The following is a 27871-nucleotide window of genomic DNA, read 5'->3' as shown; positions in this document are numbered from 1 at the left end:
AAAATGACAAACTTGGAAAAAAAATTTGCAGCTCATATAACATAAAGAATTAATTTTCCGAATATATAAAGAATTACTAGAAACAAAAAAAGATCGACAAAAATATTTGCTTCCTGACAGCTTACAGAAAAAGAAATATAAATGACACTCCTACATACTAAAAGATGTTCAATCTGATTCATAACAAGAGAAATGCAAATTAAAAGTAAACTATTTTTTCCCATCTTTAAGATTATCGAAATTCAGAAGTTTGACAATATATCTGTTGGTGAAGCTGTGGAGAAACAGCACTCTCATATATAGTTGGTGGAAGTATAAATTGACATAAACTCTGCAAAATATGTATTTGTAAGAATTAAGTCTGTCTGGGAGTAACAGCAAAACACAAAATAACAACTTAATTTCTCACATTAAAGTCGAGATATGACATCAGTGGCTCTGCTTCAGAAATTCCTCAAATACTCAGGCTGCTTCTGTCTTGTTGTTCCATTCTTAAGGTCACCTCATTCTTCAACATAGCTGTTCTAGCTCCAGTCATCACACCCACATCTCGGTCAGCAAGTAAAAGAAAAGGAAGGAGAAGGGCACGGCCATTCCATTTAAGGAAACTTCTTGAAAGTCTCAGACAGCATTTCTGCTTATCTTTCTGGCCAGAACTGTAAAGGAGCTGTGAAATTTGAGGGATCTTCTGTAAGTAGTTAAAATCTTTGCAAGAAATATTGTTTTGTGAAATTTTTGTTTCAATTTTATATAAACGTGTAAATGTATGCTCATTGACAAAGCAAAATACATCCTAACAATAGGTTCAAATTTTTAAAAGTTTGAAAACCACTGTCCTAAATGACGCAGTATGGTATAGCACAAGAGCACCAAAAGAAAATAGACATGATTATATGTCTAACGTCTGGGTAGAAAGGACTTTTCAAGGTGTAAGAGCAAAGGGAAAAAAAAATCATGAAAGATGAATTGATAAGTTTGCCTACACAAAAATTTTAAAGTTTCATGTATCAAAAGGTCTTTTAAACAAAATCAGTAGGGAAAAGATGATTAGATATTAAATGCTGTTAGGGTGATTAGCCATTTAAAGAGGGGGAAACTGGCCTCTGTGAAATTCCTACATAAAAGTATGTCACAACTTGCTTAAATTCTAAGGAAAAGATTGACGAATTCAACAGTAACACTCAAGGTCAAGGCAGGAAACAGAAACCATGCCAGATATTTTAACAGAGAGAATTTAATATAAAGAATTGTTAATTGGGTACTCAAGAATAAAAAGGCAGAAAGGGGATACTGATATATCACAGGGGAATAACTGCAAGAGTCAGTTACTACCAGTTACTACCCATAGGTCTGGGGAAACAAAGGCAAGGAGTGGGGATTATTAAAATATAGGAGGTTGGAGATGGCGCCACTGAGCTGGAGGTCCAACCTCTGGAGGGGCAGACAGGTTGGGTGCTAACTGGCTGGCATCTCCAAAGTGGGTCAATGTTGCTGCTTCTGCAAGAGTTGGGAAAACTGCAAAATGGAAACAATTGCTGCTTCAGAACAAAGTTGCAACTGGTTGAAGACCCATTATTACAGTGATGTTGACTACAGTGATGAAAGGAACAAGAAACAAACAGAAAACTTCAAGTCCCTTCTTCCTCCTTTACCCTTCCAGTCTCCCTCTCCTGCCTCCCATTGGCAGAGCCCAGCAGGGAGCCAGCTGGCAAAGTAGAAAAGTAGTTTGCAGAGTCCCAGGCCCAGCATCACAAAGCAGAATATAGAAGGATGGGTTTGAAGCTGAGAGATCACAGCTTAATAATCAGCACTTCAAGACTATAAAAGTTTAAAACAATTAATTAAAATAATAAAAGCATTAATTTAGGAGAGACTTTCTTTAAAAAGACAAGAAACCTAGGAGCTATATGAAGAGTCTTCAAAAAGTTCCTGGAAGGATTTGTATTATCTTTTAATTCAATTTTTCCATAAACTTTTTTTTTTTTCATAAACAACGCAAATTTATTTCTCAGAATTCTGGAGGCTGGGAAGTCCAAGATCAAGAAGTTGGGAGTCTGGTGAGGCCTTTTTCCTGATTCATAGATGTTACCTCTTGCTGCTTCCTCACATGGTGGAAAAGGTGAGGCAGATTTCTGGGGCCTCTTTTAGAAGAGCACTTATCCCATTCATGAGGGTTCCACCTTCAATACTTAATTACCTCTCAAAGGCTTCCTAATACCACCTAATATCACCTTGAGGGTTGGGATTTTAATGTGCAGGTTTTTGAGGGGGAACATAAACATTCAGTTCATTATGGGGGTAAAACACCTGAAGCTCAAAAATTTATAGTAAGAAAAAGTCATACAAGTATAATTCACACTTGGATTGCTACAAAGATTTGGTTGATATTTCAGTTGTGTATCAGGCATCCACGAATTTTTTGAAGTACCCTTAAACATGGCATAGAAAAGATATCATAAACATTGACAAAAGGCAAAAAGTAGCTTGGGGAAATGTTTGTAATACATACGATAGATAAATGATGAATATATAGAATATACAAAGAGCTCTTGAAAATTTTCAAGAAAACGACAAAAATAGTCCAATAGAAAAAAAGGAGAAAAGTTGTGAATAGCAATTCAGAAAAAATTCAAATGATCAATAAACATTTCAAGACTGCTGAAGTTCACTGATTGTCAGGGAAACAAACTAATATGACAGTGGGACATAACTTCTCATCAAATCTACAAAGCATGGATTTGATACAACACCCACTATTGGTAGGAATGCAGAGAAAAGTGTGTTCTACTTCACTGTTGGAAATGTCAAATAATGAGGACACATTGGAAAGAAGTCTGGAAATACCTAAAAAAATTTAATTCATATTCTTTCAATCTAGTAATCCCATCCCTTGAGAATTTATCCCATGTATATATAAAAGCATGAGTCTAAAGTGTATAGTTACAAGATACTTGTTACAACATTACTCAAATAGTGAAACATTGGGAAGAAAATTTGTACTAATCAATAGGGGAACGATTAAATAAACTGTGCTACATTGACACAGTTTAATGCAGCCATTAAAAGGACTGAGTTCCATCTATATCATTTAACTTGAAGAGATTTTTCACAAACTATTTCCAGGTAAGAAAAACAATCTGCAGGGAAGTATATATAATCACTATGTTATGAAATAAACCAAAAATATAAACAACAGTATATGTGTTTATTTGTACGTGGTCATATAGACATGGAAAAATGGGTGAAAGATAACAGATTGCAAAGTTATTAGCTGCCTGGAAGGACCAGAAGAAATGAGGGGTGTGTAGATAGCATGAAGAGATGATTAAAAGGCTGGTTACCAAAATGTAAGATAAAGTAATAATTAATACATTTGTGTTGAACATTTGGTTGGTTTTTCTAACATTTTATTTTGAAATAGATTGAGTTATAAGAATTTGCACAAGTAGTACAGAAAGTTCCCTTGTAACCTTCACTCAGCTTCTCCTAATGATAACATCTAACATAAACATGATACATTGTCAAAACCAGAAAACTGTACTTGGCACGATACTATTAACTCAGGTGCAAATCTTGTTTGGATTTCACCAGTTTTTACAACAAACACTGATTTTTAAATTCATACTTCACCATTTACCAAAACTTGAAACAATAACACACTTATAAGTTCCATTATAAAGTTCTGAAGATTTGTCTTAACCAGTAAACTTCCCTATTTTGTTTTCTAAAAAGCTATAAAGCAAACAAACCACGTATCAAACAAAGCACAAATCTTTTTGAAAAGTCATATAATCATCACCAAGGTTAAATTGCCACCTTGCAGATCCTACACATATTCATAGTCTCTGCAAATGTTTTCTCTCACCTGGGTGTCATTTTACCCATCTCACTAATTCTACTAGGCAGGAAAAAATTGACAATTTCTGCAGCTGGAGAGTGAATAAACGGCACTATTGGGATTCAGATAGGTATCCTTGAACTCACAGTGACTCAGAAGCTCCCACTACCAGGTTGATATCCATAACCCCATGATGGAACACAAAGGTTTAACAGCTGGTACAGCCCTACAACAATCTGCACAGAGGCCAGCTTTAAGCTACTGAAATGGCTGTCCTAGTGCCTCCCAGTTGAATATCAGCCCTGAGGAAACTAAGGCACAAGGACATACATATCTAGTGAACTGTAACACTAGATTCTGAACCCAGAGTTCAAAACCCCTAGATTTTCAGGGAAAGAAATAAGACAACCTCCCGTATTATATAGTCAACTAAAGAAAACTTTCAAATTACAAAATGGCAATTGCACGGCCTGAAGCATTATTTCTAAAATACTATCCCTTAGAGCAGCATTTTGCAACTAGCATATTATATTTATAGTCAGAAAAATTTACTTCTTTAAAACATTACTTCAAAAGTTTTAGAACATAAATTACACATGCACACGTACACTTTCTCTATGATTACCATTAGTTCCTCAAAACAAAAGATAAACATGACGCTTACCAAGGAGTTTAATAGTTCTTCATGGTTTTGAAATTGTGCAGATTAATTTTTTATTTTCTCATATATGAGCAGTTGCTTTTTCTTACTTTCATGTATTCTATAAAATAAAATAACGAGCCTTGAATTTCCTTCCTGTATTTATAGTAGATACATTCCTAATTCACTTGTTACCATTAACACTTCATATAAAGCATGAAATACAAACACATTTGCTTGATGAGGGTATTAAAGTATAATGCCCTCCAAATTGAAAAGGTACACTGAGAGTAAAAAAAGAGGCAGGCCGGTCCATTTGGAGATATGCAAAGATATTTATTAATCAACATGATTTACAGACAAGAATGCTGGATGCAGTGAAGAATCGGAGGTCAGCAGATGTGAGCTCTCTCTCTCTGAGTCAGACAATGTCTGTATAGCAAAGTCCCTTTTACTAACATTTTTACAAGGAGGTGTCTTAAGAGAAACAAGGTAATAATATCATTCACCAGGTGTCTTGTGACTCATGAGGCCGGGGGCCTTGTGATTTTAGTGCTCAGACCACTGATGCCACGTGCATAATAAGTCACTAACTCCCTGAAACCTATATTCCCTTTACATTTGCTCTAAGAAGGTTAAGCAGGAATGAGAAGGAAGCAAAGGAATGACATTAAGAATGATCTTAAACAATATGCTATTTTATATAAGGGACTTGAGCATCAGCAAGTTTTGGTATCTGAGAGAGGTCCTAGAACCAATCCCGCACAGATGCTGAGGAACGAATGTATATACAAGCATATAATACATATATATAAGGAAAACATTACTCATGATACTTGTTAAAGGTGGTAAGGCAGACTTGATTCAAGGGATGGCTGTGGCAATAGGACCACTACAAAAGGGTCTTGCATAGGGGGGAGGGATTGGACTCAACCCTGATTCCAACAAGGACATGTGCAGATTTATAACCAAGGAGCAGTGTGGGGGTCAGCGGATAGAAAATTACTAAGAGGAAACACCAAGGATAAGGGATTTGGGACTAAACAGACTTTCTAGAATCATTGCTGAAGGCAAGCCAGGGTAATAAGATATCAAGGATGAACAGATACTAAGAGTGGGGGATTTTCACTAAACTGACTTAACAGGATTCTTGCTAAAACTGGATTCTACTGGGACAGAGATGGAAGCCTGGGCCTAGACAGAGAAGTCTCAGGAGTCTGACTAACATTCTGGTCAATGGAGAGAGTCTTTGTCAGTACATATATGTGTGTATATATGAATACATTCATATACTTGCATATAATCATATATATATGATTATGTGTATGTATATATGTGGCAGTAAGGGAAGTATGAACACTGGATATTTGACAATATTAAGGAATCATGGATAATGATAAAGGCATTATAATTATTTTTTTAAAAGAGTTCCTTTCTTTCTTTTAGAGATACATGCTGAAATACTTATGGATGAAATGATGATATGAAATGATGGTTTGGGATTTGCTTCGAATATCCCTGAGGAGAAGTTGGAATGGGTGGGTGTCTTAGTTCAGGCTGCTATAACAAAATTCCATAGACTGGGTGCCTTAAACAAGAAACATTTATTTCTCACAATTCTGGAGGCTGGGAAGTTCAAGATCCAAGTACTGGCATATTCAGTGTCTGGTGAGGGCCCACTTTCTGTTTACAGACAGCCACCTTCTTGCTGTATCCTCCCCTGGTTGAGAGAGAGAGAGAGAGAGAGAGAGAGAGTTCTAGTCTCTTCTCTCATTATAAGAACACTGTGATCCCATCATGAAGGTCCCACCGTCAAGACCTCATCTGAACCTAATTACCTCCCAAAGGCCCCACCTCCTAATACCACCACATTGGGGATTAGGGCTTCAACATATGAATTTGGGGGGAGGGAAAACACAAATATTCAGTCCTTAACAGTAGCTTAGAGAAAAAATAAGATTGTTCATGAGCTAATAACTGTTGAAACTGGAGGACAGGAATATAGGGATTCACTCTCTGTTTTTGTATGAGAAAATTTCTGTAACGTAACCTTTTTTAAAAATGCAAGTAGACTCACAATAGAGTAAAGAAAATTTTCCAACCATATTTTTTATGTCTTGTAATGAATAAACAACCTACAAATAGATACACATAAGTCTTATATTATTACAAATGTTAATATAAATAAATCCACATATCAAGGGAAAAATTCCTTTTCAGGTTATAAGTCCTAAATTTGGAATTTGGAAAATATAAGTAATCATGCCCATGGCCAAGTGAAAATACTCATCTGTGCATCTGGGTCTTCATAGTCAAGGCCTGAGAGCCTTTTTCATCCTCAGGATACAGGACAAATCTTCCCCAAACCACCGGCACTGACCCCAAACTCTCCTCATCTAGAGCCTTAAGCAAGGTCTTCCTCTAGAGATTAGATATGTTTCTTAGTTAGTCCTCTGTAATCTTTCCCCTGAATACCTCAAGTACAGGAGGAGAAATGCAGAGATTTTCTGAGTAGTTTCAAATTACCTGGATAGATAAACTTGCTTATTCTTTTCTTCAGTGAACATTGATTAAACCCCCAATATTTCATAATACTTAATAATTCAATAATAGGCTTTTGTGTTAGGTCTTGGTGACACAGTCCCTGCCGACTAACTGTCTACTGGAGAGATAGGTGAGGTAAAGAGGCAAGTACTGAATGACTTCTTAATCTAGATAAAGTTAATTTTACTTGAAAAAGTAAGCTGATTTACAGTAATCCATTTTCTAGTCATTGCCATATTACCTAACTGCTTTGAAAGACAAATAACTCCTCTCCCTGAAGTGTTTGGCAAACTATCGTGAGCAGATTTGTGAAAAAAATACATAGCCAATTAGGGAAATAGTTATAAATTCTTATTTTACGAGTCACCACATGCACCTCATTCATTTGTATCAGTTGCAGTTGTAAGATGGACATTGTTGATGGTGTTCTTCCTCATGCATCTTTTTAAAAGCACCTTCCTGAGAGGTTTTGCTCCTGTAGTTTTTACTGGCTGTTATTCTGACAGCTGAACATGAGGGTTCAGGTTGAGAGGTCCCCTCACATACTGGAAAATGTATGAACTCTTTCTCATCATCGCACAGTTCTCTATTTGAAACAGCAAATGATTCTGAAAAACAGTAGCAGAAAACATATGTTCAAAGACTTTACAGGCAGAGAAAAAATTCAATCCTACTTCAAATGACAGGGTCCCTCATTACAGGATGTATCTAAAATAGTATCTGCTTTGGCCTTCATGTCTACAGGTACTCTTGCCTCACCCGACTTTTTAAAAACCCATAAATCAAATGCAATTTTCCCTTAAGCAATAATGATAAAGGGTTTCATTATGTCATTTCTAGAACTGTGAGCTATGGGAACAGCGGTCAGAGACTGCACTTGATAAGAATCAGAGACCTCACTGTTGATATAAATTCTAAACTGAAATGTGCACAAAGCTCATGAGCATAAGAATACAGTACAAGGCCAACAGTCAGGGTCTTCAGATTAAGTTCTCTATCAGTCTGATCACCTTTGCGTGTTTCTCACTCAGCCACAAACATGTGTTCAATCTCCCCAAGAGCACCCTTGCTATTTCCTGGTTACAGGTGTTAGCCCTTACCCTGGGTGGCCACTTATAAATTTTCTTCCTTGATAGATGAGTCCACACTCTCTGGCTTGAAGTCCTCACAGCACCTGGTGCATCTGGCTCAATCTCGTGCATCTGGATGTTACCTCCAGCACTGCCATTTGGGGGCAATATTCAGATCCCAAGGACACTTTTCAATGTCCCCCTTATTTAACCTCTCCCTGGCACTTCACAATCCTTTAAATTTCTTTCCTCCATTAGCTTCTGAACCGTCGCTTTCCTAAGTTTTTCCATAGCCTCCTTCCTTTCTGGGTGCAGCTTCTCAGGTCTCCTTGAAATAGTGAGGCTCCTGCCCCACCCACCTGTTAGTTACCCTGTCATAGGCCCCCGGGGTTCCCATCTTTGGCTCTGTTCTCAATCCACCCTAAGTAACCTCAAACCTGGTTCCAACCTTCCTTTGTCTTTCTTGACTTACTCTTCAAAATACCCTGTACACCTTTCAATCCTCCCACAAACTACTCACATTCTTTAAAAGGTCATGCTTTTCTTCATAATTCTGTGTCTCCCTGTTCCCTCAGTGTGAAGTTGGGCTCACTATTTGTCCTCCCACTCACTCCAGGCTCCCTTTTTCAACCTCTCCCCTAACTCCTACTTGTTCAGGACCAATGCCACTTGCTCTGTGAAACCTCAGCCCTCTCCTTTTCCTGTATGGACTCTTCTGTTATAACACTCACTAGTATTACTTTGGCACTGTACCTTATTTCTTTTATCTTTGGGTACTAGTTACTTTGCTTGGTACGCAGTGGATCCCTAGTAAATAATTATCGGCTGAACGCTTGAATACAAAAGGAAAAGAGCATATGAATGCAAAAGGATGCCACGTTTGCACTGATATTTTTATAGGGTAATAACATTGGGGCAATTGGGGAGTTTCAATAAGGAAACCATGAACTTCACTAACCCATGGAGTCTTCTTGCTGTGACTCTAAGGCTTTCTTGAGAAGCTTTACATTTCAAACGATGAGAACCATTTCCTTGGAGAAAAATATCAATTTATTAACACAGTTGATTGCATTATATCATCCACTCCATTATTCTGGAAGGTGGGATACTGGGAATGTTAATGGCTACTGGGGGAAACCTAATTCCTAATACTGTGTTAATAAATGGAAAATGGTTTAACTGTTTAGATTATTTCACTCCAAGGGTAAGGTAACAACCATAAGTAGTCCCTGATTAAGATTAAAGAGAAGGTAAAAATCTTACTTTTAGAAGAGAAGGTTAAAGCGTCTCCGGGAGCCGTGGTGACCGTCCGCCGCCGGCAGCCGTGCCAGCAGGAGCGGGTTAACCGCGGAGCCGGCGGCAGCGGCGCGGACAGGGAGCGCCAGGCTTGGGCGCGCGAGCCCAGCGCAGTCTGCGGAGGCGCACGGGGGCGCGCGGGCACGAGCGCGGGGATGGAGGACCGTGAGGCCGGGCCCGGCTCGGGGCAGCTGCGGAGGCGGCCGAGGCGCGAGCGCGGCCCGGGGTGACGCTGCGGCCCTTCGCGCCCCTCTCCGGGGGCCGAGGCGGACGAGAGCAGCGGCGATTGGAGCTTCATCGACTGTGAGATGGAGGAGGTGGACCTGCAGGACCTGCCCAGCGCCACCATCGCCTGTCACCTGGACCCGCGCGTGTTCGTGGACGGCCTGTGCCGGATATTTATTGGATCATTCTGACCCAGGGGAATGTATATTTTTATGGGGGAGACACGTATAGAAACTCTTTATTAACAGACAAGGCCTACAGATTATTTCTTCTTGGACACACCCAGGGTACTGCCATGACGCCCTGTGGTCTTGGTGTGCTGGCCTTGGACACGAAGGCCCCAGAAGTGGTGCAGCCCTCTCTGGGCCTGAATCTTCTTCAGTCACTGCAGATCTTCATGGAGCTTATTGTCCAGCCCATTGGCCGGGACCTGGCTATATTTTCCGTCCTTTATATCCTTCTGTCTGTTGAAGACCCAGTCTGGGATCTTGTACTGGCGTGGACTTTGCATAATGGTGATCACACATTACACCTCATCCTCTGTGAGTTCTCCTGCCCTCTTGGTGAGGCACCACATTTACTGAAAACTCAACTCATACAGGGGCTTAAGGTACTTCTGCTGCCCAAGCGGACATGGCCATAGGACCTGCCCTTCCGTGCCCTCTGTCCCCTCAACTTCAGTCTGTGATTGGGCAGTGCCCTTGGGAGAAGCCAGGGGATTGCCCTCCCACCACCTTCACCACCACATCCTCCAGCCCCTTTGCTTCCACCAAACTCCACCCAAGGCCCCTTAGAGTGGATCTTTGCCTTCAAAGACTTGCTCCTGAAAGGAATGAATTGATGACCTTGGGCAAGGTCTCTAACCTCTTTGAGATTATTTCCTCATCTGTGAAATGGAAATGACACCTACCTCATAGCCAAGAAGAGAAATTTAAGAAGATGATGTTTGTGTACAGCTACCACAGTTGCTGAGACATAGGATGTGTTTAAACTGCTAGCCACTTTTTCCTTCCTTGCCCCCCAGCCCCACACGTTGCTCTGCCATTGTTTGTCTCCCCACCTCATACTTCAAACCCTGACTGCAGGGCAAGGACCAGCAGGAAGCCAGGAAAGACCAGCCCCTGCCTTCCTGTCGGGAGCTCAGGATATTCTTTCCCATGGGAAATGACCATAAGTGGGTTTCTAATCTAGGATATGGTAATATGTAAATAATCACAACAAAATAAAGGTGACATTAGTGTGTTAAAAAAAAAAAAAAAGAAGAGAAGGTTAAAAAAAGAGTACTTCTGTGCCATCAACAATAAAGAGAATGTCTCTCTAGGAATCCTTCCCAACTCTGACAGCTCTGGCCTCAATTGATGTCCTTCCTTCATTCCCCCACTGCCTCCTGGGCCCACCTCTGGCTGAGAACTTGTTAGAACTGGCAGTTTCACTACCTCCCCTTCAAATCTCTGAGTACTCTGAAGACAGAGATGGCCTGTCCTTCATCCTTATGTAGATTCCAGCACAGAGAATGGTCCAGTTCCGGGAGTGTGTGTCAGATGAACTGACTGCAATGGGTCACACCCCTCCTAACACAGCCCGCCCTTGGAGAAGGAACACTGTTTTGAGTGGGTAACCGAGGCACAGGACAGAGGAATGGGAAAGGGTTAACACTGAGGATAGGGACCCTCAGATGTGAGCCTCAACTGCAAAGAGCATTACTTCACCCATGTCCTTTCTAGTTTTGGATCTGAAAATATTTTCTTTGAAGACTGGAGACACACAGACATTTTTTGGTACCTCAGGTCTCTTTTCTCTTTGATTTCATTCTGGGCATAGTTCTGGATAATCCTCTGAGAGTCTTTAAATTCATCCCCTCAAAATGCTGCTGTTCTCCCAATTTCTAAATACTCGCTTTTATCTCAACAAGTCTAGGCTTTAGAGACTTGGGTGATGATGATGATGATGCATGATGATGACAGGAGCTACCATTTTCTGAGCAGCTAACCAGGTACTAGTGCTTTACAACACTGCTTCGTCTAATCTTTACAACAACCCTCTGAGGCAGCTGTTATTATAGAAAACCAAATACAACCTTTGGCTAGTTCAAAGAACCAGAATTCTAATCCAAACTCAACCACTTCAGTACCCAGCCTCCCAATACTCCACTTGCTTAGCTGATCACTTATATATCTTAAAACATAGCCTCCAAATTATATCCACTGCAAACCATCTATTACTAAGAATATGAAAAAAATAATAATAATATGGGTGCATAGTCTGTACTTAGATCTTCAAATTTCTAGAACTTGAACATTAAGACAGTATAGTATGTTCATGTCTGGGAGCAGAGAAATTATTCTGCTTTAAAACTTTTTTTTTTCAGTTTAAATGTGTGCTAACATACAAACTTAAAAACAAAAAGCCAGGCCTCCTAAGACTCTGATGGGGCTTATACTAGAGAAATCCGATGGAGTAGTTAGTTAACTTTCACACAAATATTAGCTCCAATGAATAGAAGCTAGTGTTCAGATGGGGAGAATCTTCTCTTAATTGGAAAAAGACTAGCCTGGGAATGGCAACCTGCTGCAAATACACACCATGTAATCTCTCTCCCAGGTAAAACAAAGCCACCCCAAGTAGAAAACTCAATCTTATGCAAAAAGGGCAGGAATACCTAATGGTTTCCCAGGGACAAGAGAACACAGCCAAGGGAGCATTCTTCCATTTGGGCAATTTGAATAAGTTTAGTACCAGCGGGAAAAGCCTGCTATGGCAGTAAAAGGATTGGAAGTAAATTGTGTACAGACCAAACCCCAGCTCTTCCAACAGAACATAGTATTTTAGTACTGAATGGAAAAATGGATAAATAAGATGTGTGGGTGCTTACTACAGAATATAATGCATTAAATAAAAGAAAGAAATTAGATTTACCCAATGCAATGGGAATTGATCTTTAAAACATTATTCTAAGTGAAAAAAACAAAAGTAAATGGTATCTACAGCACACTTTTTAATCTATGTAAATTAAAAATATATGCACACGAAACACATGTTAGAGAATACACATGCATTTTAGAATGATTCAGGTGCAGGAAAGAGAATGAGAGTTGGAAATGGGGATAAAAAGGGAACAAACACATCACTAACACAAAAGGGGGCTTTTCACACGCTGCTATGCCATATCTGGAAATACAACTCTGCTCTCTCTACCTGAGCTTCCACCCCAAAAGAATAGGATTGGATTAAACAGTGATAATAAGGGCATTTATTAAGAAATGCTCTCATTATTCATTATAGTTTTATAGCACAGAAATAATAGCATATGAAACTAAATATAAATTCTCATTTGAGTGCTACTCAAAAGCTTAGTTTTCTTAAATGTATTTGCCCTTCAGTCATTCAACCCTTCCTAGCAAATTGTGTTGGCTCCCACAGCTTGTTCTGCACACCTGTTCCCCAAAGATAATGGAAGATAAATGCCAAAGCCAAATTATCACAGATCATAAAATGTGCAAGGTGTAAATTGTTTTAATATACTTAAGGGGGAAATACTGGTTTGGCTGGTGTGTGTGTGTGTGTGTGTGTGTGTGTGTGTGTGTGTGTGTGTGTGTGTGTGGTGGCTGGTCAGTATGGGGATCTGAACCCTTGACCCTAGTGTTACAACACCGCACTCTAACCGACTGAGCTAAACAGCCAGCCCCAATACTGCTGTTTTTTGCAAATATATTCCTAAGTGTTATATTTAATTTTTTTTTTTTTGTCTTTTTCGTGACCAGCACTCAGCCAGTGAGCGCACTGGCCATTCCTACATGGGATCCGAACCCGCGGCGGGAGCGTCGCCGCGCTCCCAGCGCAGCACTCTACCAAGTGCGCCACAGGCTCGGCCCGTTATACTTAAATTTTAAGACTATTCTGTTCAAATACAAATGTACATTTAAAGAAAGTTATTGGCAAAGCTAAGAATATCCAGGGGACAATGATCAAGTTGACATAGTCAAAACCGTCACACGCTAAAAAGTAGCTGGAGGGAGGCCTCTAGTGGAATACTACTAGCTCCATCCTGTTTAACATTCTTATAATAAATTCCAACAAATCTCTGAGCACCTAATTCTTTTTTTTGGTTGGGGGCGCTGGCTGGACAGGGATCTGAATTCTGGACCCTGGTGTTATAAGGTGACACTCTGACCAACCAAGCTAACCAGCCAGCCCTGAGCACCTAATTCTGTAAAAGGCACCCTGTAAGATGTTAGAAAAGTGCTGTCTGATAGAAATATAATACAAGCTACGTAAGTAATTTAAAATGTTCTCATAGCTACATTAAAAAATAGGGAAAATTAATTTTAATAATATTTTTAATCCAATATATCTAAGATATTACCATTTAAACATGTAATCAATATAAAAATTATAAATGAGATATTTTACATTTTTTTTGGTACTAAGTCTTCAAAATGTGGTGTATACAATTACCCCACATCTCAATTTGGTCTATCTACATTTCAAGTGCTTATTAGCCTCATGTGGCTTGTGGTTATTGTATTGGACAGTGCAATGTTAGAGATAAAAAGGTAAAATACACATACACACACACAGAGTCCATATGTCAAAATTCACATGATGTAATGAGGGTCAGGACCCTATAGGAGATTTTCTATCTTTTTCCCACCAAGTCCAAGAAGGGATGATTGACAATCCAGTCTTTTTTTCCTTTCTTGAAAGTAAATTGAGATACAAAACAAGTGAGATAACCTCAAAGCTGTTTTTATGTGTAGAATAGCTCCAGTACCTTAACTACTAGTATTAGTAGTATTAACTACTAGCATTAACTTTGGACACACTTCCCAACTGATGAAGTACCAAGGTTCTCCACTGCCCTCTAAATTTGACCCACAAAGAGGAGCAGGCAGCATTTGGCTGTACTGTAATAATCACCAGCAAAAAGAGGAGTCTCACATGTCATATATGTACAAACATCTAATTTAAATTAAATCTTTTACAAGTGAGTCTCTCCCAAATGTCACTACAGAAAGACACTGAGAATCCATACTCATTCCCTTCTTGCTGGAAATTTATAAATTGTGCTTATGAGTAAATGAATTGTATCATTTCTTCCAAAAAGAAAGAGAAAAAAATTTGTGGGATGAACTTTCTAAATCCTACCTCAGAACTTGAAAATGGGGAAATAAGAATGTCCCCTAAGACAAACCCTATGAAATCAATACACAATAATCCAGATCACAGATTTGTAAAATGAACTGAAAGCAGTTCACAGCAGCATCTTCCTCAGCAACATCTCCCAGGGAGCATAGTAATGTGAAGAGTAGCCCTGCGGATGCACCTCCCTCCCTCCCCCAGCACCACTCCTTTCGCTGCTTCACAGAAACTGAATGGCTCAGAGGCCAGCAAAATGGGGAGTAACTGGCTGAAGCTATAAGCATCTCCAAAGCAAGGACACTAAATTAGCAGTGGGGTCCATGCACAGCAGAAGCAGCAGGAGAAGGGGTAAAAGAGTTGGTAGTGCCCATATAAACACGGTCTACTAGGAGGTAGCCTGGCTTGGGAACTCAAGGTTCACAACATTAACCACTATGGTTACCCAACTGGCTCCCTGGACTTAACCTTAGTCAAACGATCAGCAAGCAAACTTTTTTTTTTTTTTTCCGTGACCGGCGCTCAGCCAGGGAGTGCACCGCTCATCCTTATATAGGATCTGAACCCGCAGCGGCGGGAGCGTCGCCGCGCTGCTAGCGCAGCACGCTACCGAGTGCGCCACGGGCTCAGCCCCAAACTTCTGATCATAATTTAGCTTCCCAGAATCATCTGCCTACAGGGGGAAAAAAGGCACTAATCAAAAACATGTACTTGGTTCACTTGGTAATTAACTTTTGCACCCTACGCAGATAACATTCTTGGTTTTAGACAGTTTCTTCTGACTTTTAATTAACAGGAGCCAGTCCCTCAGAGCTCAGTCTACTCTGCAGACACTGACAAGGGAATTTATCATCCTGCAAGCCAAGAACCAGATTCTCCTGGGCAAATGCTTGCTGGGTCCTTGAAGCACTGTATAAGAGCAACCCTCTGCCCTCCCCAGGAACCTTCCGTTGCTTCAAGATGTGTTTTCTGCAAACTGCAATGAACTTTTACATAAACCAGTCACTTCCCATCTTAAAAGAGACAGGAATTTTTGAAAATTTATCTATACGCATTTCCACCCTCCCCTTGCCTGGAGATATTTCAATAGACCTTTAATTCCAACATTTCAAGCTATGACACACTGTCATTGCATCCTTGATTATATGACAGTCTTTCCCTTTGCTAAGAATTACATATGACATATTTTTCTCTTTTCAACAGAAGTATATTAAAATTAAAATTAATTTTTTCCAGAATTTCTCAAGATCCCAAAGTGCCACAAACCAAAACTGCGGATCATAATATCATAATTATGAGTGAATGCAAAATGAGTGTTTGCTGTATTAATCTCTATGCTTTTTCTTAGTTTGAAATAGTTCACTCTTTTAATATGGCCTTTTTTTTTTTTTTTTTTTTTTGGTCGTTTTTTCGTGACCGGCACTCAGCCAGTGAGTACACCGGTCAGTCCTATATAGGATCCGAACCTGCGGCGGGAGTGTCGCGGCGCTCCCAGCGCAGCACTCTACCAAGTGCGCCACGGGCTCGGCCCTTAATATGGCCTTTTAATTGACTTAATGCCAGTACTTTGCATGTAACATGAGGATACTCCAAAAAGTTTGTGAAAAATTGAACTAAAAGATATAATGCAAATCCTTCCATGAACTTTTTGAAGACTCCTGGTAGGTCCCCCAAAAGTAGGCCTCCATTTTTTGAAAGGAGTAAGATTGAGTGAATGAATATAAATCCTCATCAAATTCTCTTTAATATATTTGAGATAGGTTGAGATAAGCAACTGAAGCACCTCATTAATAACAACTTGACTAATGAAGCCCCTCTTTTTCTTATGCTTAAGTAATAGTAAAGTCTCTAAGAGGAGATAGCACAAGAATATAAACAAGTATTTAAGTACTGCTGCGTGACTTGAATGTCCTGTATAATCCCAAGATTTTGAATTGGAAAAATCACGTTTGTTGTGAAAGTTTATTTTTTAGAAATTCCCTCAAAATGAAGGATTTTAAAATAGAATGTCAAGCAGGTACCCAATAACAGCATGCAAACTGGCATCAGGAACAATACCTTGGGCTGCTGCTTCAGGGTGGTATTCAGGCTCTTCCTCCGGGGGACTCTGCAGGAAGTAGAGCTGGTCGGGCAGCACGTTGGCAATCTTCTCCTTTCCTAAGACGTGGGTACTCAGAAGCGGGCTGACACTCCGTTTCACTTTCTCTCTCCTTTCATGGGCCATAATTTTTTTAGTCCGAGCCTTGATGCTCTCCCAGCACTTCTTCAGCTGCTTGAAATCCCGCAGTGATACGCTGGGCTGAGAGTTGTATTCGTGGGCTAGTGCTTGCCAGGTACGTTGCTTAAGGGCAATAGTTCGCGCATCGCTTTTCTTACATTCCAGCACATATTTGTACTTTTCTACTAAAGCAAGCAAGATGCTCTTTTCCAATTCTGAGAAGTATTTGGCAGGTTTTATAATTTCGTTGTTTTGCATTTTCCACTATATTTCTCCTGGCCGTTAGCTATCCTATAAAAGGAAGTTTGAAACAATAATTACCAACTCCAGCAATACAAATGGTGGCAGATCACTTAAACTTAATCCTTGACTTGACTCCCTTGTCTGAAATACACTATGGTTCTTTTCCATTAGTGAGGAATTATGATAGTCTCAGGAAAATATTCAGAAATTTGCCAGGAATGGAGTTTTACTTCAAAGTATATTTCCCAGGAGGTCCTTTTTCTTGGCCATACTGTGAATATCTGGTATACGAGAGTACTTCAAAGTTTGTGGAAAATAGAAATGAAAGATAATACAAATCTTTCCATGAACTTTCTGAAGTACTCTCATCTAACAGCCAGAAAAGAAAAGTTGAACATCTATGTGGAACTCTAATTTCTTAATTTATTTCTGCTTTAACATTAGAGAACTGATTATTCCCCAAAATCATCACGTTAGCCAGATTTGGAACTACACAGCTTTCTCAAACTTTTGTTTCACCAGAGAAGCCACTGTGAAATCAAATATAACAGATGATGGAAACGTTATCAAGATCTCAGGATCATCAAGAAATTACTCCACATCCAACATTTCCATCACCGTCTGTGACCTTGGATAGGTTATGCTCCTGGAGTAACATTAGTTAGTTGCTTCATCTTTAAAATGAGGGATTGGAGTTTGTAATTCCTCAAGGCTGAGGGTCACTTTTAAAAGTACACAATCCTGTGTATATAATTTCAGAAGTGAAAGGGCCTGGGTGCTTAGACATTGAGTCCAATACCCCTCATTACAATTGAGGAAACTAAGGGCTTGATAGAGTTTGGATATGTTGACCCCCAAAAGCTCATATCAAAATCTGATCTCTACTATGGCACTGTTGGGAGCTGTTGGGGTCATGGAGGGGCAGATACCTCATGAATAGATTAATGCCTTCCCTTGGGGTTGGGGTGTAGTGAGTGAGTTCTCACTCTATTGGTTCCTACAATAGCTAGCGGTTAAAAAGAGCCTGGCACCTCCCCTCCCTCTCTCTTGCTTCCTCTTGCCATGTGATATTGTACCCACCAGCTGCCTGCCATTTTTCACCATGAGTAGAAGCAGCCTGAGACCCATGCCAGATGCAGCTGTCCCAGAATCACGAGCCAAATAAACCTCTTCTCTTTATAAATTACCAATTTCAGGTACTCTTTTAGAGCAACACAAAAACCGACTAACACAGGGCTAGAAAGATAAAATGGAATGCTCAAGATCACAAAGATGGCAACTTGGAAAATCCAGAACCTGGACTGCCCTCATAGTGTGGTATTTTTAGTATCATTCCACAGTTATCTCTTGGGCTCTCATCCAATAATTGGTGACTCCAAATTATTCAACCACAGCTCCCTTAAGTCACCTTGCCATCCTCCACAGCGCTCAGTCAGTATCTTTCACACAACAGGTGCTTAATGGAGATGTCTGTTCCACTGAAGTATACGAAACCTATGTGCGTTTTGGGACCCCACATATTTTAATCACAGGAAGCTTCTTATAAAATTAATCTCTCAAATATATGGGGAAAATGTAGCTAAGCAACACTGACTGCAGCAATAAATTACAGGATCCTCTTGTTGAAAAGGGCCAGCACATGCCCAGTTCTTTATGTTCTCCAAGCCTCTGATTTTTCAGAGTAACAGGCAAGTATCACGATCCTGATGACATACTCCATTTAAAACTGACCAACCCCTATCAAAAGAATTAGGGACCACCAGCCAAAAATGGGACATTTGAATATCAAGGGCAATGGGTACACACAGATTCATTTAGCTATTTTCTCTATCTTTGTGTATGTTAGCAAATTTCCACAATAAAAAGTTAGGGGGAGAAAGGCTGTGGCTTTCAAATTTATGGTACACTAATTTATTTTATTTTATTTATTTATTTTTTGCAGCTGGCTGGTACAGGGATCTGAACCTGTGACCATGGTGTTATAAGTCTGCATTCTAACGAACTAAGCTAACCGGCCAGCCCCAATGGCATATTAATTTAAAATCACACTATTATAAACCAGCTATTCACACACTATGCCTGGGGAAGGATTATTGTACTGTGAATGGCTGAAATCTGTTAGACTGAGGCTGGAAGGGACTGGGCCTGATCAGAGAGCCTTGAAATTGAGGTCAAGGAGTGTGGGCTTCACATGAGGGTCATAGAACCTGATCAGGGTTTCCCACTATCTCATCCCAAAAGTTAAGGTTAGAATGAAGTACTAGTGTGAATGGTGTCTCCACATGCTAGGGACCCTACTTCACATTCATACTGGGCACATCAGGTATCAGAGATTGAGAGATTTAGACACATGTTAAAGGTGGTCTAGCCCTCAGATCATGAGCAAAGCTAGATGAGAGGACATTTATCTTTGGGGATGCCTAAATCCCAGGCCTGTGCTTTGATCATGTAGCTCTAATATCCCTACAATGATACCCAATCCAGACCCCTTCTTCCTTAAAGGTCCAAAATTAATCTTTCACTTTCATCAATACTTCTATTCCCTATAAATCAATGTTCCCCAAAGCAAAATTTATTAACACACACCCTGTACAATGTATCTCTTCTGCATTATCTCTATTTGCTAAGATGTCTATGTCCAACTTTACTTTCTGCAGTTTTTATTAAGATATCAATATGTACACTGAATGTTCTTAAACTACAAAGCTCCAAGAGCATATTCTGATCCAATTCTCCCACCCCAGCTCCTCTGCCCCAAGAGATGTCAATATGCCTACTTTCCCCACGTCTCCACTCTTTAAGAATCACAAATGAAAAAGGGGACTACTCCCTATTTCATTCTATTGTATGTAATGCTACTTTATATATACATTTTTATGTGTGTATATATGTGCATATATACACAACATATACTTTCTAAATAAATCTTTTTTTCTATCTTGATTATTTCTTCAAGAGAAGGTCCTAGAAAATAAATGGTTGCCACAAAAGATGAAAACACTTAAGACTTCTGTTACATCACTAACTTGTCCTTGTAAAATAGTGTGCCAATTTACATTTCTATTAATAGCACATGAGCATGTTCACTTACTCTTGCTGTTAACATTTTTTATTCTATGCCATCATGGAAATGAAAAATGTAACTTCATTGTTTAATGACATGAATTCCAGCTCTCAGGCAAATGAGCCACACTCTGACTGAACGAAGTCCCTGTGATACTTAGTGGGACTGAAATTACATAAAATTACTTCCAAGCAATTTAACAGTTCTTCCTCAGGCCGAGCCCGTGGCGCACTCGGGAGAGTGCGGCGCTGGGAGCGCGGCGACACTCCTGCTGCCCCGGGTTCGGATCCTATATAGGAATGGCCGGTGCACTCACTGGCTGAGTGCCGGTCACGAAAAAGACAAAAAAACAAAACAAAACAAAACAAAAACAAAAAAACAGTTCTTCCTCACAATGTGCAGTACTTCTAGCTGCCACCAGGTGGTGGTGGACTTATGGGGAGTATAAATTTCACAAAGAACCTTGCCCTAAGCGTGGCCAGTTGAGTCTCAAAGTAATAATAGCAATAATAGAGCAGCAGGTAACTTTTATTGAGTCCTTACTGTGGGTTAGACACTATACCAGATGCTTAATATGTACTATATCATTTAATCCTCTCAAAAAATAGCCCGAGAGTATCATCTGTTACACTTCAATATTTTCTGTTAAAAAAACAAAACGTACTAAAATATCAGGAGAAATGATACAACTGCTCTTAAAAGCAAATACTCAGAATTACTAACACCTGGGGACCATTAATAGCCTATTAACTAAACTGTTATTTAATCACTAGCTAAGTAAATCCAGAGTTACCAATTTCCTTTGCTTAATTTTGTAGAACAGCAGACCTCCTTGGGCCTTGTAGTTGCATTCTTCAGAGATATAAAGGGTTTCTGATAAAAGTCAATATACCCCAAAGGTTCCCTATGGATTCGCAACAGCTTTATGAAGTAGGCTGTTTATCTCTGTTAACCAATTATCATTCTTATTTCCCAAATAAGAAAACTAAGGCTCAGAAACTTGTAACTTGCCATGGTCACACAAATAGTAACAGAACCAACATTAAAACACACATCTGGCTCCAATGCCCATGCTCTTGTCTGCTCAGCTCCCTTCTCTTAGACCTAGTGACAGGCTCTACTCTGATGCTCTAATTACATCAATTAGCAATCTAATTGTCACCAAGGAAAGGTCCTAGGTTAGGGGAACTTAGGTAGAGCCGGGCCTGCTTTGTCCATCTCCAACTGATGGCTGCCCCTCCCATTCCCCTGAATCCATCACCTCCTCCCTCCTTCCCTCTTTCTCTCAAACTTGGGGCCCAGAGGCTCCCCCGACCCCAATCCCCCTCCAACTATGTCTACCTCTCTCACTCGAACTAGAGCTCTGAAATAATTCCTCCTGTTAATCTGGTAAGAATGTATGTCTGGAAAGTAACTGTTGAGATCATATGAAGCTTTAAAATGGTCCATGCCTCAGGGAACCGGGACATTCTGCTTGAGCACCTGACTGACAGTCCTAAGTAAACAAAAGCTTCCCAAAGTAAGAGATCTTCCGAGCAAGGCTTATTAATAGAAACTTCAAGGCTAGAAAGTACATTCTCTCTAGCTTACAACTACACAGCAAAGTCATAATTGACTATAGATGACAACAGGCCTTCCCTGCTGCATCAGCTTTTGTTAGGGATGGGCTGACTTTCCCTGCCCCAAACTGCTCAGTAGTGATCACCTTCAGTGTGAGCTGTTCTGCTAGACCCATGCCCTACTGATCTTATGCATGCTTGCAATCCAACAAGCAGCCCAGTGACCCTCTCACATAGTGAGCCCTCAGTAAACATTTAATGAATGCATACATTTTGAGATACATGTAAAACTGCTTCCATGTACAGATATCGTACAAAACAGTCGGCACACTAAAAGCTGCATTAAGTAATGGTCAAACAAATACCAAAATCCAAATTCAATAAAAGTTCTCCTTGGGCTAGGAAAAGACCCATAGGCGAGACTAAATAAAACAGCACAATTCCAACACCACAAAAGAACAAAGAGGAAATGATCAGCAGATCAGCACAATTCCCAAAACACTATCATTGCCTAAACCACCAGACAGCTACAGTAAGTACATTTAATATCCACCTTAAAATAAAAATTCATCTGCTATGGGCCGAGCCCGTGGCGCACTTGGTAGAGTGCTGCACTGGGAGCGCGGCGACTCTCCCGCCGCGGGTTCGGATCCTATATAGGAATGACCAGTGCACTCACTGGCTGAGTGCCGGTCACGAAAAAACGACAAAAAAAAAAAAAAAAAAAAAATTCATCTGCTATGGATTGAACATTGGTGTCCTCCCAAAATTCATACGCCAAAACCCCAGTAGGGCTGTATTTGGGCTTTGAGCATCCAAGGAAGTAATTAAGATTAAATGAGGTCATATGGGACCCTGGTCCAATGGGATTAGTGCCTGCTGGGAAAATAGAATAATTTAATCATGCCCCCTCACCTTAGGTCTGGTTGGGGGTGGTGCAGCACATTCTTTGTAAATAAGTTGTGTGGTGGGGGTTAGTGCACATGCATGGTGCCACAGTTTTCACTGGCATTGACTGCCTAGGGCTTCTGCCTCACAAGGCCATACTCTCAAACCTACGGTTCCAGGGACCTTTTTGCCAGTTACTTAGCTCATAGACCTGCATGTGAGGGGTCTGGGGACCCAGCCTGGCATGTGAAGGGTTTGTGACCCCATCTGGACAATGGGCTTGAGGGGTCTGTGAGCTCCAGACCCAGCCCTAGCTCCATAATTGTAGTAGTCGGTGCAGGATTACAGGCAGGTAAAAGAGCCCAACAGTGCCCTTATAAGAAGAAACACCAGAGAGCTGGCTGCTTTCCCCCAACTGTCCCCCTCCCCAGGAGCACAAGAGGTCATGTGAGTACACAGCAAGATGGCAGCTAATTCCAAGGTAAGAAAAGAGGCTTCAGAATGAAACCTACCTTGTCTACACCTTGATTTTGGACTTGTCAGCCTCTAGAACTATGAGAAATAAATTTCTGTTAAGCCACTCAATCTGTGGTATTTTGTTATGGCAGCCTGAGAAAACCAATATACTATCTAATGATTTTTAAGTCCACCAGGGGTGAAACTAAGTCATAAAATTTGAGTAAAGACTAGAGAAACTTGGCCAGATTTTACTTCTACTGCCCTTGTGGAAAAGGGAATTCTCTGAAGTTAATACTCAGAATGGGAACCATGACTGAAGAGCTGTGGTGTTGAAAACTCGGACAGATGTCTGGATATTAATGACCTGCTACTCTTGAAGTGAAGTGAAACGAACCAAGACATTGGATGCAGAAAACCTGGGCTCAAATCATGACTTTAGTACTTGCCTGGGTGTATGATTTTGGGCCAGTGAATTAACCTCTAATGCTTCATCTATAAAGTGTGGTTAACACCCACTCCCACCTAATTCCCTTTGTACAACAGCCCTGCAATATGAATAAAGAAGCATAAACTAAATCTTCAGTAAATTTTAGTTCTTTCTACCCTTTACACCCGTATTAAACTGCTTCCAAACGTAGAACAGCAGTCTATATATATATACTCAAATACTTACTGGCTTTTTATTTAATATATACAGAACTCAACAAATATGTAATGAACTCCTGCCAAAGGCTCAGTGCTGTTCTAGAATATGTGGGAGATACACAGACAAGCTGAACCCCATAGCCTGGTAAGAGCACTGACATGCATAAACTGACAACTAAAACAAGAGGCACAATGAAACAGACACCATAACAGAGGACAAAGTGCCCTGAGTGTTCAGTGGATGGAAGAGATTAATTTTCATTCTTCATGAATGAGAGGATATTTCAGCTAGATCTTTAAGAATGTATAGGATATGAACAGAGAGATTTGAAGGAGATCATTCAGATAAATAATTGATAAGAAAGGACCTGGACTCTGAGTGGGAACAACATTAATAGAAAGGAGGAGGTACACATCAAAGACCGTGTCAAGGGAAGAAATGACCAGGATGTGTACGTGTGTCCACACTAGGGAAGGGGACCGAGAGAAAGCAGAGGTAATGAGGATACATGAGGATTAACCAAGCACCTACTCTGTGCAGGCATCAGAGTGAATGGTGTTCCTTAAGATGGAGAAGATCACAGTCCCCTGAAGACATAACCCAACACATATAGAGATGTGCCCAGGGTCATTATACCAGGATTGGGGGATCTAGAACAGGAATCTTAATTCCTGCTAGAATGGACTGGAATCAGAATTGGCTTTAGAACAAAGCAAGGCCACAACTGGGGAGGACTTCAAGAACGCATAGAGAAGTGGTGGGAGAGTTGAAGGAAATGTGGCATCCATCCCCTCAACAGAGACCTGGAAAGTTATGGGTGATCACTTTGTGCTAAAGAGATAAACCCTATTTCCTAGTCTGGTCTGTCACCTGTCTCCTGATTCAGTATCTCAAAAATAACCTTTCCTTTACACTAAAAAAGGACCTCAGACCAATCCTCTCACTTTATAGATGAGGAAACACAGGTTCAGAGCAAAATAGGGGGGTTTCTGGAGCCCAAGTAACAGAAGTGAGTCTAAAATCAAAGTTTCATCATTTGTTTGTAACCCTTCTCCCTACATCTCCTCTTCTGGAACCCCCTCACCATTAAGATACCCTTTTTGCTAGATACCCTCAAGCCTTCCCCACTGTACCATCTGAAAACTCAAAGGCACTGCTCTCAACTCTGTCATCCATTTTGTGACTTTGGGCAAGTCCTCTTTCCTCCCTGTCTGTTCCTCATCTCTAAATTGCAAAGCTAAAGTGGGTGTTCTCTAAAGTCCCATCCATGTTTGCACTATTGTTAAAATGGCTTTTCTGCATCCTAATTTCCACAGTTCACTGCCAAAGACACATAGATCATGTTTTCTGATTATTTATGAGGCTAGTGGAGCTACTGGCCAATGAAAGAGAATGTTGCAACAGAATGATCTCAACACTTCAGACAATCTTGCTATTCTCTTTAAGGCCCATACACAGGTTTAACTGTGTAGGTTAAGTAGTTCCAGGTGAAATGGCTAAAGCAGGTGACCTGATCTCCTCCTGTTCAATACAGCTTCTTGAAGAGTGCCTGGTACACAGTAGGCTCTCAATAAATACTTGTAGAACATACTCATATGTTGAAACCAACCTGCTTGCATTTGCATTTTTTACTAATTATTGCTAGATGTTCTACTATTTATCATGAAAGAATCATTTCCTAGCTTCTCCTTGTAAATACCACTACCGTCCAAAAGGAGGTAGAAACACCAATTTTTTTAGGACCCTGACTACAACTAATATGCCTTCATACTTTCATTTTATCCAGAGGTAAGAGTAATCAGACCTGCCTGTCTGCCTAGGATGGCTACTTACCTTTGCCCTCTCTGCCTCTGAACCTCCTTTCCTTTCCTTTCAGAGGACTTTCCAGTCTTAAGACTGGAACCTAGCACCGAACTTGCTTCCTCTAGTGTATTCCCTATGCTTCCCCTTCCCCAGCTACTCCAGGCAGCCATGTAACTTGGAAGTGTTTATTTTCACCATCTGTGTCTGAGTGTGACTGTGTACAGAACCACCCTTGTGTTTAAGGCTAGGGCTCCTCCCACCCCCATTCTCCCACTCTCCTCTATAAACCAGATAAGGGTTCTTAAAAGTCCTGGCCCCTTCCTCCCCAACAGCTCCATCCTAAACCATCCCCTGCTCCACAACTTCCCTCAAGTGCCCTTGGAATCAGTATTAAAGTATCCTCCACAGAAAGCACTTTTGAAATACAAAAAGTCCACTTCTGTAGGTGTTCCCACTCCAGCCTGCTTCTTGTCTACTGAGTACACTCTCCTCCACTCCCACTACTTCAGCTACAAGCATAGGCTCTTAAATCTTCTCTAGGCCAGCGGTACCCAGTATTTATCTCTTACTGCAGCACTCTGAGAATTACTCTGCACTGAGATCTATCCATATCCTAGGGGGTCTCCCCCATCTAATGATTTGTATCTTTAGCACACAGTAGATTCTCAGTAAGTGTTCAAAAGAAAGTGAGAGTGTGGGGGGAACCTCTCTCCAGGCTCCATCCCCTCTCCCTAGCATCAAACACATTTCCAGTTGTCTACCAGCCACATCTATGTAGCTGTCCGTTACGGACAACTCAGAAGTCTCCAATTCTCCATGGGCAAAAACAAACTAATTATTCCTCCACCTCCAAATCTCCTGATTTCTGATTATTTCAGCCACATCAACTTGGCTTCTCCAAGCAGAAAACTGATTAAGACCTGCATACGTTTTACGTCAACATCTGTTCCTTCCTCTCCCGTTCTTACTGCCCATGCCTGTGGGCCCTAATGTCTAAAATGGTCTCCCAAACTTCCAGCCCCTCTTCCACACAGCCATCAGAGGGATCTATCTGAAACGCAATGATCATGCTGTTGCCCTGCCTGTAAATCTCTGACATCTCTCCTACTGCCTAAGTGATAAAGTCAAAACTCCTCACATGGCATTCAGGGCATTTAGACCTGATTACTGCATCGCCTCTCCCCAAACCCTAACTTCTCCATGTATTTTTCAACCCAACCAGACCAAACTCACCTTCATGCTCCTGAACCTGCTGTGCTCTCATGCCTTTGTACACATGGGGCTTCCTCTGGCTGGAATCCTTTACCTCAAGGTCCACCAAGGGCCCACTTTCATCCTTCAAGTCCCTATTCTCATGTCACTTTTGTGAAGCTTTCCTCAATTGAGGCCCAGGCTGTTATGTTTATTTTGTTTATAACAGCTTCCTTCTAAAATGAGTTTGAAGCAACTTAATTACACACATACTGCAACTAGATTTTTTTTAAAGAGGGAGACTATCAGGGCGAAGACAAGGCAAGGGTAAAGATAAAAGCTAGGAGGTAATGGAGCATTCAAATCCTCGGTCATAAGGTCTCATACTCACTTGTTTGATCCTAGGTTGGCCCCGAGTTCCCTAGAGTTCCCTATCCAGAATGAGTTGATTACTCTTCTATCAGCTCGCTGCCAGTTATATATGACTGTACTCAAACACGTCCCATAATTTCTGTAATTTTCTCTTTGTGTCCATCTCCCTCACTGGACTGGGAGTTCCAAAGGGAATACATAATTTCTGACTCATCTCTGTATCCCTTGCTTGTAGCATATGACTCAGCACATGATTGTGCTCAGCAGACATTTATTGAATGAATGAGATCATGGATAGGGAAAATGATACTACTGCTTGTTAAGCTCCCTGCCAGGCATGTGAAAAAAACATTATTTTATCCTCACTAAAAAATTGCAAAGGCAAGAAATGGCAGAGCTAGAAGCTGAACCCAAAACTGTCTCTCTCTCCAAAGCAACTGCTCTTTCCACTATGCGTGGTGTTCCATACCTTCACCATCACTATGCACCCAAATACCATCTCCTTCAAGACCTGTTAAAAGCAAAACAAAACAAAACACCCCTCTCCAAGAAGCCGTTCCTGCTCACTCAGGATAAAGGTGAGCCTGAGTCCAGCCGCTGGCCTTCCACAACACCTAAGTAAGAAATCTTTACAAATCAGGAGAGGAAAGGGTGCCTGATAGCTGAGAACTTGATAGCT

At 40.7% G+C, this 27871-nt stretch overlaps 2 protein-coding genes across 9 annotated transcripts in view; both read right to left on the bottom strand.

Annotated features, from left to right (window-relative positions):
- Positions 1 to 16886, bottom strand: part of TEX10 (testis expressed 10) — an 87163-nt gene extending 70277 nt beyond the window's left edge. Inside the window, exon 1 of the mRNA XM_063082264.1 lies at positions 16808 to 16886. The gene's annotated coding sequence lies outside the window, so the exon portion shown is untranslated. The remainder of the gene's footprint in view (positions 1 to 16807) is intronic.
- Positions 168 to 27368, bottom strand: LOC134365904 (myb/SANT-like DNA-binding domain-containing protein 3). Of its 8 annotated transcripts, none has more exons than XM_063082267.1 (4): positions 27212 to 27368; positions 16808 to 17258; positions 7399 to 7630; positions 6064 to 6198 (listed from the first exon to the last, which is right to left on the bottom strand). In XM_063082267.1, the coding sequence occupies exons 2-3, from the start codon at positions 17223 to 17225 to the stop codon at positions 7413 to 7415; spliced, it is 636 nt and encodes a 211-aa protein (XP_062938337.1). In that variant the 5' UTR covers positions 17226 to 17258; positions 27212 to 27368; the 3' UTR covers positions 6064 to 6198; positions 7399 to 7412. The 8 variants fall into 8 exon arrangements, with proteins under 8 accessions (XP_062938343.1, XP_062938339.1, XP_062938337.1 ...); XM_063082268.1 differs by lacking the exon at positions 6064 to 6198 and adding an exon at positions 6212 to 6899; XM_063082273.1 differs by lacking the exons at positions 6064 to 6198; positions 7399 to 7630 and adding an exon at positions 168 to 667.
- Positions 27369 to 27871: the final 503 nt, after the last annotated feature.

This window comes from Cynocephalus volans, chromosome 17 (genome assembly GCF_027409185.1).
Source record: "Cynocephalus volans isolate mCynVol1 chromosome 17, mCynVol1.pri, whole genome shotgun sequence".
Classification (NCBI taxonomy): domain Eukaryota; kingdom Metazoa; phylum Chordata; class Mammalia; order Dermoptera; family Cynocephalidae; genus Cynocephalus; species Cynocephalus volans.
Note: the sequence above shows the minus strand (reverse complement) of the source record. Positions and strands in the feature narration are given on the sequence as shown.

What these genes read in the sequence shown, in the direction of transcription:
- LOC134365904 (XM_063082266.1), bottom strand. Translation starts at nt 9,737, where the DNA reads ATGGTGGCGCTGGGCAGGTCCTGCAGGTCCACCTCCTCCATCTCACAG. An exon ending in TTTAACCTTCTCTTCTAAAA is followed by an intron (nt 9,124 to 9,355) that starts GTAAGATTTTTA and finishes TTTTTCTCCAAG; the next exon opens with GAAATGGTTCTCATCGTTTG. An exon ending in ACAGCAAGAAGACTCCATGG is followed by an intron (nt 8,244 to 9,050) that starts GTTAGTGAAGTT and finishes CCCAAATGGCAG; the next exon opens with TGCTGGAGGTAACATCCAGA.